Source organism: Cariama cristata, unplaced genomic scaffold, assembly GCF_000690535.1.
Source record: "Cariama cristata isolate BGI_N322 unplaced genomic scaffold, ASM69053v1 scaffold9398, whole genome shotgun sequence".
NCBI classification, from domain to species: Eukaryota; Metazoa; Chordata; class Aves; order Cariamiformes; family Cariamidae; genus Cariama; species Cariama cristata.
Window position 1 is genome coordinate 59160 of NW_009630679.1, and position 12848 is coordinate 72007.

The following is a 12848-nucleotide window of genomic DNA, read 5'->3' on the forward strand; positions in this document are numbered from 1 at the left end:
TTTGTTCTTCTCCTCAGCTCATCCACTTTGCGGTTCAGATTCTTTTCTAAACTCTTGCCTTCTTTCTTCCCTGAGTTTCTCAGACCACAGGTAGGTATCTCCGTATCCAGTCATACTACTTGAAAACCCCACTGCCCTCAGCAGTCTCCTTGCCCTTTTCCACCCATGCTCACCCCAAACCAGCTGTGCAGGCAGAGGGGTTCACAAGAGGAAGCCTTTTTCTCTGCCCAGGTGAGATGCAGACAGTTGGGTTGAGGTCAGGCTACCTTCTACAGCTGCTGAAGCTAACCCAGTGGGCTCCGTTGGAAGCAAGTTATGGAAGCCACATGTTATACCTCCTCCATTGGCTCAGCTGCATAGAGCCTGGAGGTCTCTCGGCAATCTAGTCACAAGTTTTTCATATTCCATGACACAGCTGAAACATCACATTTCTCTGTTTTCTGTTTGGAAATTTTCCTTTTTCCAAATCTTAGTTACCAGGATAAAGTTGGGAAAAGGATGGTTTTACTTAGGTGCGATCATGTCATCGTCTCAGAGTGCTGCAATCCAAATGGAATTAAAATGTAACAAACCTCCTCAATGGCCTCCGCCTTTGAAACTACATGAAATAACCTTCACAGCCTTTTCTCGCTCTGACATGCCAAGGTATTTCATGATACAGCAATTCTTTAACATTGACCAGAATTCATTAGCTGTACATAGGCAGAACCCCCAGTCTGTCACAGCATGATTTCTGGTCAGGAACCAAGCAAGATTCTGATTTGCAATTCTGCAAAGTACAAAATAGAACTACAGACAAGGCAGAGCTTGTTCAAGGGGACAGGATGGCTGAAAGTCTTTGTAGGAAAAACAATCAATGGGTATTTGTCAGCACAATTAAGGAATTATTGATTACACAGCAGATTCAATTGTGCTTCTGCAGCCTCAGAGAGAATATATCATACCTCCTACTGCCCGGGATAAGAAAGCACAAAATCTATAGCAAACATCAGGCACTACTAAGTTTTCTGCAGGTGGTATTTTTTCCCCGTATCGACCAAGGATTTATCCTTTCTATTTTATGATTCATGTAAAACATTAAGGAAAATTGGAAAGTAATGTAACCTACTCAAAAAGGCCAATTAAAAAAACTCACTAGCACAGCTGCAACTCCCTAGGCCAACAAAATTTCTACCCACCGGAAGGCAGGATTCGCTCTGGCAGAGGGCATAGAGTATTACTAACACCTTCCTCCCCCAGAGATTTGTCTGTGTATAGATATATTTTGTTCAGTTGTTTACCGTATAGTCTTAAATCTGGAGAGAAAGTAAAAGGTGAATGAACTGCCTTGTTTCAGTAATAGGGATGTACACATTTTAGGCTGGGCTGGCAATTTATGACGCCTATCGTTAAAAGGAATGCTACAGCAAGTGCGTACCACTGTAGTCTCATCCTTCACTGAATTTCCTGCCAAAGATCAGAAGTGTCTGTACTTGCAGAAAGCAGCATGGATACAAGTCCTCTAAACTACGCCTAAATGTTGAATCTCAATAAATAAGAGACATGAGCTAGACAATGTAGACCGGTGCTTTTTCAGTTTATTTTTAGGTGACTAAAGTGCTCTCTGATGTTTCAGAACATGATGTGATGTACTTATATGTACTCTTAACCTCCACACAACATTCCTGAGATCCATCAGGGTCAAAGCAGCAAACAAAGGAACAAAAATTTAAATATATTTTTATTTTCCCTTCATAATGTGAATGCGTTATCATCATTTACTGAGAAAATTTGGGATCAAGCATAACATATGTCCAAGGTACTGTGACATATGCATTAATTAAGATTTAGACCTCATTTCTGCTACCTGCTGTTCACATCAAATACTTGCTGCAAATAGTCCTTTACCTCAAGACAGACAATATCTTATGGGAATAGCACTGACAAAACAGGACTTTTTGACATTAGCACAAATATCGTTTACTTTGCTCTTGCTGAACCACATGGACACCTATGAGAGCTGGAGGTCAGAACAGTGCCCTACAGACACGACTCGTCACATCAAATTTCAATTAGAAAATTCCATTTAATCTTTTACCCCATTTGGGATGAGGGTAAGATGGGAAGGGAGCCGGTCTTATATTGCTGACTTCAAGTCAGCAGCTTTCCCCCATTACGTTTTTGTACAGTATAACACAGCTCCAGTGGCTGTTACAATCTGAAGACATAATGCTATTACAAATGTATTACAATTACACTAACGTCCACAGATAGGCTTACACAAAAGTGGAGTATGCTATGAATACTTAAGCACGACCATTTTCTAACTCATATATTAATATTGTTTTCAAAAGCCAATAATAACTGTAGATAAACTCTAAAATTTTTTAATGTTTTAATTGAGGAATAGAGAAGAAATCTAAGATTTTTTTTGTCATTATCACAGCAGTGTCTAAGAAGCAACACAGTGGGGACATAAAATTACCTGTCTAGATTAATTTGCATCTTTTGCACAAACCTTCTCTTATTCATCTGTTTTCATTTGTTTTTCCCTGCCAACCTGCAGAGCCACCCACGCCCTCCCAGCACAGAGTGTGTTTATTTTTCCTCCTGTCTCTGGCTCTTGCCCAGAGGAGGGCGAACACTTTCCAAATGACTTTGCTTTCATCCCCCACAGTGGCAAATGCTGTTACAGCTCCTCAGGATCTATTAGCACATCAAGAACATACTTTTTTGGTGTCTACCAGGACGCTGACCTGAAAGAAACACCCAATCAAGTAATCCAATCAGGAGACAACTGTGTCCAAGACGGAGTGGGAGACCACTGACAAAACCGACTGAAATATCTGGGGGCAAACACTGGGTTTTCTTCTTTGGACTCTCCAGTACCGAGGCTGGTGCTAGGTTCTATATTTCAATCTTCAGGCTGCATTTGGCTGCTTAATATCAGCCACTGCTTCTTGTAAAGAAACTTACATCCTTTTTTTTATCTTCTTTCCCCCTGTATATTTTGTCTCAAGTGAAACTTCCCATCGCTCCTGCTATCCTTATTTATTTTGAGGCAGGTTAATTATTTCAGCCAGTAATTTAAAACAAGATTGAGCTAGTACATTTTTGAAAGCGTACACAAGAACAACAGGTTTTGCTTTCACTAGGATGGCACACTTCTCTCCCCAAACTGCTCTCACCAAGCCAATTTTATTTTCCCTTCACTTTTTCACCTAAAATTGATGCCCAGAAAGTAAAACTACATGCACTAGAACTGATACCAGGGAACACCTACAATGACACTTTCTTTACCCCACATTGTTACTGTTTCACTCTAGAAAGACCTCATTCTAAGAGCTTCCTTAGGCAGATCCCAGCTATCAGATCCACACAGCTCAGACAGCTCACCCGAGCCCGTGCTGGAGAAGAGACCATTCAGGAGCCTGAACTACCTCATCTACCTTTATATCCAACCACCAACTGAATTAGAAGACAGTTTGAAGAGATTTCATGATGCAAACATGTAGCAGATTGAAATTATGCTTTCACTTCACATCGATAGCCACCAAATAGATGATGTGCTTCTAACGCCACAGACCAAAGTCTAGTCAATAGCACATAGTTCATAGTCCCGTTTTTTATGGCATACCATTGTTTTCAACTATTAGGCAAGCTTTAAACTGAAATAAAAGTTAAAGAAATGCAACATTTTATTTTGAAATAGTATCTGTGTTTAGCTGAGGGAATGTTAAAATACCTTCTCCCCTGGGGTCACAGAGATTCTCCATATGCAGTGTGTGTAGGAAGGATAACCATTTGGAAATCCGGGAGAAGAAAAGTTGCCTGTAGATTCCTGCAGAGTTTCTCCACAGGCTGAAAGAAATAAAATACAGTAAAAATATGAAATTGAATGCGCCTAACACAGAAAAATGCATCTTTCCAATATCTACTCAAAATACATTTAACTCACTGCAGATGCAGAATGGAAAACAGACTAGTTATTTTACGATTTATTCAAAACAATGATTTTAAGCCAGTCTGACATTCATTCCATCTTACACAGGATGTTTTTACTCCATGAATTATTTAACTTGTGTGCTGTCTGCTGACATAACCAAAATTACAGCAGTCTTAAAAATGTCATTGCTGTCAATCAACTGCAAAATTATACATATAGCTTTACTTTGGTAAAAAAAAAGTTAGCCACACCCTTAGACACATCCTTTAAGAACTCAAACAAAAGTAAAACAAAAGCTAGCACAGCATTATTGGCATCACACTGTAATTTCACCAGTGGTTTCATTTAATTTAGTACTTTGCCCACATGAGAGACTGATCTGACCTAAACTCACTCATTTATATTCATAAAGAAAACTAAATCCTTTATTCAACAAAATCTCTTGCAACAGTGTTTTCTAGAGATATACGTAATAAAGCAAAGCGAAAGTAAAGTCCTAAAATACCAAAAGCTTTTATATTCTTTATTATTGAAGCTTTTAGCACCCATATCTCACCTGTCAATCAGGCTACTAGCTGCTGGGGGACTGGTTGATGATTCCCCTTCACACTAAAATATAGCATTGGAAGCTTCTGCCATTCCCCACCACTAAAACTAATTCTGGTAGGGCCTCACACCTCAGTCAGTCATCTTTTTTGACGTTAATCAAGTCGTTTCACCCATCGACTTTGCAGGTGTGACACAAGAGATGTGAATTTGAGAATATTATCCCATGACTGACAATGTAATCAGATCTGCAGTGCTTTCAAATTACCATGCTACCACTGCCAGCAGGTGAACTACTGTATCATCAAAATCCCAATGAATTATAAATGATCTGGAAAATCTTTAAACAAAAGGGGACAAAGGAAGAGATTGTTTATGACAAAGACAGACAACACAGCTGTAAAGGCTGTCTTGTTAAAACGCATCTAAGATGTAATCTGACAACTACACTGTAATATCAAGCATAAGCTACATTCAAGGCATTAAATATGCTTTCTGACACTGAAATGGTTATTGTGATGAGGAAAGAAAATGATTGGTGCAGCCCCCTCCAAAATTTAATGGCTAAAGTCACTGTCACCATGTCCTTTAGGAATGAAATAGAAAAAAAAATTCTTTTCCTCCCTTCATTTAAAAAATATGGTTTTATCTTTAAAAAATTGCAGGCAGTCATAGCAAACGACACATACAAAAAAGGTGTTCAGTACTAAATAATTACTTCTGTACAAAGCCTCTTCAGTGAAAAGGCTATATCCATAATTAACCACAATTTATTTTTAACACCGCAGTGAATGCACACTTAAATAAATTGCAGAGTACTGTACTGAGTTCCCCCAGCGCTAGTGAACTGTATCATAGCCTACAATGTGTACGTAAAGCACTTAAAGGAAGGTCAAGAATAAAATCATAGCCTTGCACAGGAGTAGAGGAAAGCAGAACTCAAAGATGCACGCACGACTTGGGAGATCTGTGAGGATCCAAGTATTCTGTTCACCGCTTTTAGAGCCTTCTCTTGTTCTTTCCCCCACGCATGACTTCATTGAGACGACACTGCATCAGCGTACCCTCCTAATGCGTACAACCATATTTCAAGCTTTAGTACATCTTCTGTTTTGCTGTAGCTACAACTATTTCACCAACACTGCCGTGACTAAACAAGCCTTGAGCAGATGACATGATGAGAGATGGGGAATGCTGTTTGCCCAATCTTTCCTGCTTCCATTGCATTTTTTCAATTAACTAACTTTGACTCGCAAATATTGATTATGAAGTCATGCAATGCACACACCTATGTAATGTGAAGTATGTAAGCAAACAAAACGGTATCAAGTATGTGCGACATATGAGATCTCAGTTCAAATGCAGCCCTGCAATTAGTAAAAGGAGAGGAGGAGGACACCGACGTAACTACCCCTTAAAGTCTCTAAATTAACTTATTATAAAAGTAAGCATATCAATGAATTATGCATAATATCTTTATAATTTTTAAAACATTTCAGATTTTTTCTCTCTTAGAGCATGCAGCATTTTCTCCAGAATACTAGTAACGCTCCCTGCTCCATACACAGAAGTTGTACATAGCCTTAAAACCACGGATTTGAAGTTGCAAAAGATACCATGGAACATTTTCTAGGAATTAGAGAATAAAGCTAGTTAATAAAACAATGTGACTTAGATGCGTATTAAATGCCTGGGACCTCTCTATCAAATCAAAATTTTCATAAATATATCTGAATTGAAGGGAAGCATAATAAAAATTGTAATTGGATAACTTCTATTAAGATTTAATGCAATTAGGATTTATAAAACGTGTCCGGGCTTTACATTTTTTCACCATATTTACCATTTAATTTAAAATTCCTCTTTATTCAAGGGAACTATAACAAGAACAGCTTATACCAATCAATAGCTGAATAAATTATCTTTGGGACCTGAGTTCCAGGCTGGCTTCCAGATCCACTGTAGACAGGGTGATATTTGGGCATTTCTTGTTTAAAAGCACATTCGTCTGCAATGGGGCAACGGTAACTGAAACAGTTAAAATTCTGTTACTAGAAAATATAAAGGTTTTCTCTGTAATTGGACTGTGGCAACTACAGTATTAGTGTTTAGGCTTATAAAACGGTATATTATAAACATTTTACCATATAATGGTCCATTAGTAAAGGAGTCCACTTTGGGAGAGAAACATAGAAGGAAAATGAGCGGTAAGGGCCAGTTATTTAAATTTCCTAAGAACCAATCTTAGTATATTTCACATCAGAAGAAAATAATTACAAATTCAATCTTATACGCCTCTGTTTTATACAGAATTCCTACATTTTTATTCCACTGTTAATCATCAACATTGCCAATGTTTCTCTGATGCTTTTTCCCCCCTCTCAAATGTCATGCCTCATATCCATTTTATTAGCTAGACCACTTGCAGAAATGCCACTTCAGCCCTTCTCACACACACACTCCAACCAAAAAAACAATCTCCTGTCTGTTTTACAGCTCAAAAAGGTTAGACTTCCGATAAGCGTTTCTGTGGTAAGGGAAAGGGAAACTATTTTTGCTTCTCCTTGTAAAGATAACAATGGGTGCAGGCAGCAGGTAGATTATATGCTCATACAAAGCAATTTCTACCAGTGAACTCTGTGGCAGTGTTTAATTACACAGCCTGTGTATAACACCTCTCTGGGCTGGCTTATGCACATGGTCAACTTCCATTAAGGATTATGGTGAAATCTGCAAATGATGAAACCCAGATCCTCCAGGACACTTAGGGAACCAACTCTCATTCCTTTGTCCATAGCAGTAGCAAATGCATACTGTCATAAATGGCTAATTAAAGTTTACTCTTTTCCAAAGAGAACTAAGGTATTTAATACTTTTTACTTAGACCCAAGTCTGTGCAACTATACGTATCTGGTATATAAAGCTGCCACAGCACCCTAAAAATATCTGGTGCTGATAACGTACTTGTTAAACCAAAAACTTAAATCAGTTTACTACAACTCAGTGTCTTACTGTTGACTAAATTCCCCTTTATAGTTATAGGCAAATGGTCTTAATCTAAAGACCTTAATCCTCCTTATGTAGTCAATAAAGGCTGACTTTTGAAGGTGAACACTCTTTTCTAACCTGATAGAGATGCAAGCAAGTTAAGCCCAAAGAACAGTGAGAACAGCACAAGAAAGAGCCAGTCTAGGTATCCTTCATCTGCTCTCTTCTACACATACTGTCACAGACCCTGACAATTTGTAAATTTGCTGAACTTCTTCCATCTACCTTCTCTTCCTCTGAACAGCCTTCACCTGCCAGTTTGAGCCTCCTTTCCCATCCATTATTCAGGCCCACTCTATCCACTTATTTCTTGTCCTCTCTTTCTGCCTAAGACTATCCTTCTCCATTGTTTCCCTTTCTTACTCTCTTGCTCCTATAAAACTACATATGAATTTTAAATCAACTACAATTTCCATATAAAACAATAAAGGTTTTCTTCTAGCTACACCAGAAGAAAACATATTCTATTACTCCATTAGACCGGCTGAAAACCATTGTAATTTATCCAGCCTTGAAGTTCAAGATTTGTTTTCAAATGCCAAGACACTCAAAGTTCAAAATAACTTTGGCAGATGAAGGACTCTCAACTTAGTTGCTTGCTTTCTCTTTATTATTCTATCATTTAGTGATGTAACCGAGTGTTAAAATGTAACAGATTCCTACCAGCAATTCTGTTTTCCTTTGACAAAAATCCTAAGAAAAAGTTAAAAAAAACCCAAAATTGCTGTTTCCAGGTTGTTGAGTCCTGGCACTTACTCAGCTGATGGACAGGTTATTAAATCTCATGCCTTGGTTTCACCAAGCTCAAGACTGTTTCTCTGGCACTAAGTCCTTTCCTGAATAATGACCCTGAATATCCTGACTAGCTAAAACAACCCGTAAGGCTCAGCTGCCTTGCTGCCGTGAGGATCAGCTGCATTCTCCAGCAGCCCTGAGCTCAACTTCATGTTCATGGGCCCCAGAAAATGCGGCCGGCTTCTTGGAACAGAAACCGCTTGCAGGAATAACTAGATCTCCAAATGAAACATGCACAATACAGCAAAATCCTTTATCAAAGAAGTGTGCATGTCTGGAAAATACTGGTTTAAGTTACTGTTTTCTGTATTTTCATTGTACTATGTTTAAGGGAACACAAATGAACACATGAAACAATGCAGATGTTATTAATGTTTGAAATATTCACTGCTGTTTTATCATAAGCAGACATCATGATTAACATCTTTTGTCTGAAATAAGAAATACAGCACACCTCCAAAAACAATACGGTGTCAGGGATTTTATTGCTATATACTACAATGACCACGTGATTCTTTTCATTAAACCCAAAGCTTAATGTCTGAATTTTCACTCTCACTATTTGTTGGACAATTTATTAGATCACGAGCACTGTGCAACTTTCAGAGAGTTGCTTGCTTTATTGGATGTTTAAGTTCATGTTGTGTTACTCAGTTATGCACCTTCTATTAAAATATTAACAGAAAAAATAACATGTTATCAGTATGCTACTTAAAATTTGTAGCAAAACCTTCCGCCTTTTCCTCTCGCAAAACTCACTTTCTTTTATGGACTGGCTCATGTAAGTAAGGCTAGAAAACCAAAGCCTTTTATCCCAAAGTTAGCTGAAGCAAAGTGCCAGAAAAGGAGTGTGATCCTGCAACCACCGTTCATTTTTATTATCCCTCTGACCCGTGTTCACTGGTGCTGCAAAAAAATAGCTTACCTTTAAAGTGCACGCTGCTGCTGAACAACCATGGTTTTACAATACTGTGAAACTAACTTTCAACAAGTCTTTCAAGACATTCAAAGAAACAATAACTCATCACTACGTATTTTCATGAACTATATGGACATTTTCTCGGAACAACTATTTGAACATTAGCTCAAAAAGCACATTGCGTCTTTTTCAGTTGACTGAAAGTGCCTGTTAGAGTATTATATATAAACAGCCTAGGTTTTTTTTTTTTCTTTCTTAAGTCAATGGGATCATAAGACACTAGCTACTTTCACAGTGGTTTTAATTTCATAACTATTTTTTTCTCCAGAATTTGTCTTTTATGAAAATATGTACGTATACTCTGTGTTTATGAAATTGTTGCTCTATACTCTTATTAGAAATCATGCTGCCAAGAAGAATGCCATTATTCAAGTAATTTCTGTACCAAAAGGAAAGTGCAAAAATTATTCCAAAAGGAATAGTTGTAAAGAAAAAACGTTAAAGTGGTTTCTCCTCTGGTAGGCCCAGAAGCACTGTGCATGTTCTCGATATATAAAAGATTATGATTCAGTGTACTTACAGTACAAAGGAAAAGCATATTTCAGCTGTACAGCGTACATCAAATGCACATCAAATGCCCCAGATCTTCAGTAGATCCCACTGCTGCCGATATAAATTTGAAGCAGCTCCACCACTTCAGGTCTGATCCCTCTTTTTAGTCCTTCTGTATTGATCAGATGGTAAAAAGTAGCCTTACCTCTGACTTAAAACAGTTACTGAGACTTCATTAATTCCTATGAGGAGCAGGAGGGTTGTAAAACCTATGTGGCACAGAGCTAGTATGTCTAGCCTCCCACAAGGAACTTGCTGGCAAATTCTGGGTGAGATGGCACTTCTGAGCTGCTTCAGTTGACACCAAAGGTTAAAACTAGTATCAGCCATAAGTAGAGCAAGGAAAGTAAAACCTTTTGCTTTGAGATTTCCACCACTCTGCCAGCACTTAGGAAAGAACTAGTACTAGAGAACAACGAGAACCACAGGGTTGTCTCTGGGTTACTCCAGACTTGCCACTGATGTCTCTGAGACAGACAGCAGGTCTTCCCCAACACTATTTTGAGATCAAACATTTAATATGCATTGAAATTACAGCATGCTAGAGTTAGGCAGAAGATATTCAAATACTATATTTATCTGTTTAAACTGTAGAAATTTTGTAATAAGATCTAACCAGCTTATCCATAAAAGAGTTTACAACTTAGTTGTCCTGGTTTGTTATTTGTCAAATTTTCAAAAAATGTCATGTGTTCAGAGCTGATAGGAACAATTTAATTTGCTCCTTCTGCGCTCTACTTGAATTCAAATAAAAAATTACTCCAGTCAACATGCAATCTGGAAGTGATATTAAACTTTTTTTTTTCCTAGTCATTGAACAACTAAGAAAAACAAAGACTGAAATGTCATGGAACTAAGTGTTGTTTCATACAGTTTATCTGTCCTTAAGTGCTTTGCATTCCAGAGACCTTATCTATAAGATTTTTTATGATTCAATTCTTGAACTGCCTACGTCAGTTGCCAACATGGAAACAGACTACTGAGCAGCTGACTCAAATGTATCATTCCTCTTCAACAAGTCAAACAGTTGCTAGTATGTGGTTTTTGTTTGTTTGTGGTGCAATACCTGGACATCTATACAGCTTTCTTGCCTGTGCAATATCTCCTTTACTTAGACGAGTACGTTGGCCAATGGCAGGTCGTATACCATTATCATCACGGGAAGGGAGAATGGTATCCAGAAACATGCCCCTAAAAAAAATAAAAATAAAAATAGACCCCCAAAACCCCTATCAGGTTTCTGTCACAAAACTGCCTGAGTTTTATGAATGTATCATGCTATTTTGTAAATCTAGAATTTACATTTGGCATAAATAAGAGGGTAAAATGCAGAACTTCAAATACAGAAAACATGTCATAAAAATTCCTCAGGTTGGCAAACTTTATGCAAAGTTATCAAAAAAGAATCTTCTTTCAGTACATCAACATACCAGCTTTTATATTTCTGTTAGACAACAGGAGGGAAATCTCTTACTACTATTAAGACTACACAGGCAAAAGGCACTGCTGTTAAGCTCTTGCTATATTGAAAAAATTAATTATAAAATTATACAAAAATACATAAATTAGGTCTTATCACAAAACTCTTAATCACAAAGTTCCTATTTCTAACAAAGCTTTCAAGGGAAGTCTTAAAGTCTGACTTACACATGTAAGAGTGGATAAAGCCAAGCACACTTGCCAATCATTCTTTTGTCAGGTGTTATAACAGATCTAACTCTATGCTAGCCGCTGCTGTTTTTGAAACAGAAACACTTACTCATCAGTCTCTGCTTGCCCTACAACAAAATGTATCAACTTACCATATGTGTTTTCAATAACTTTTATCCTAAATAACTAAACGTAATAGAGAAGCACACTGGTTCCAATTGTGCAGTTTTATTAAAAATTTCCCAGATTTTAAACATGATCCAAAATATTTTGGAAGTCTCAAATTTTAAAAGAGTAAAGTATGAAACTTAGTTCTATTGACATGTTACAGAATTTGAATATCCCTCAAAACCCATAAAACGGAAGTTAACAGATGAATACGTTTTGTATTCTTTTGTTCTGTAATTTCATTATAACCTCTTGTATACTTGTAGGGCTTTTATTGAAAAGTAAAACTAGTATTTTCAGGCATAGTGTAGGTCCAGAAATGAATGAACAGTATGGATCTTTGTAGTTAGGAATACTGTTTATAAATACAGACTGGTTTTTAAATTGTAATAAATGAACTATTCTGAGTATTGCAGGCACACACTGCTCTCTTTACCCAGTTAAATTTCTTGCGGTCTCATTAGAAATTTTGCAAAAAAAAATCATCTCAGGGTGCTACCCTAATTTAAACAGTGAAACAAACTCCTTATGGCATCATTCAGTTTCTAGAAATAAAGCACATTATTATTTCAAAAAAGTGTTTGTAACTATAAATTATAATTTTATTTTCCACTGATTTTTAGTACAACCTGAAACTGATGCTGTTTCTATTTTGAAAAATGTGAAAACGATCCTCTCTTAAATGCCTTGGCATTTGAATAAGGGAACAACCTGTAACAGTTTTAATACACCATGAACAACATCATTGTGTGTGACTAGAACTTTATGATGTTTTGTGCTTTCTACTACTTATCTGGGTAAGTAAAGTCTAACAACAAACAGCTGGCAATATGCCACACTGGGCACGACTCATACTTTCAAGATAAATCAGTACAAATCAATACATGACCTCAAGGGTTTACAGGTTGTTTTTAAACAGTATGAAGTAACAAGCTCTCGTACCTTGGGGCAGGGCATGCCTACTCATGGTAGTATCCGTTTTTGCCAGCTTGGAAAGTGGTGAGATCAGGGCCCACAAATCAAATTATCTTGATGTTGTCATTGCCCTAGGAATCTGGGGGGCTCCAGCTTGTTAAATTACTCATTTTATATAGGTTCTTATAATCTCTTCCTTAAGGTAATGGTATCTGTTACTGGATTAAGCAATGTGACTAATATCTATCTCATGTGGCTCATTCCCACGCT

At 37.4% G+C, this 12848-nt stretch overlaps 1 protein-coding gene across 1 annotated transcript in view; it reads right to left on the reverse strand.

Moving 5' to 3' along the window:
* The window catches only part of LOC104165883 (tolloid-like protein 1), a 111113-nt gene that overhangs the window by 41583 nt on the left and 56682 nt on the right, over nt 1-12848 (reverse strand). Inside the window, exons 8-9 of the mRNA XM_009705649.1 lie at nt 10912-11036; nt 3725-3840 (exon numbers count right to left, since the gene is read on the reverse strand). Coding sequence (XP_009703951.1) covers nt 3725-3840; nt 10912-11036 — 241 coding nt within the window. The remainder of the gene's footprint in view (nt 1-3724; nt 3841-10911; nt 11037-12848) is intronic.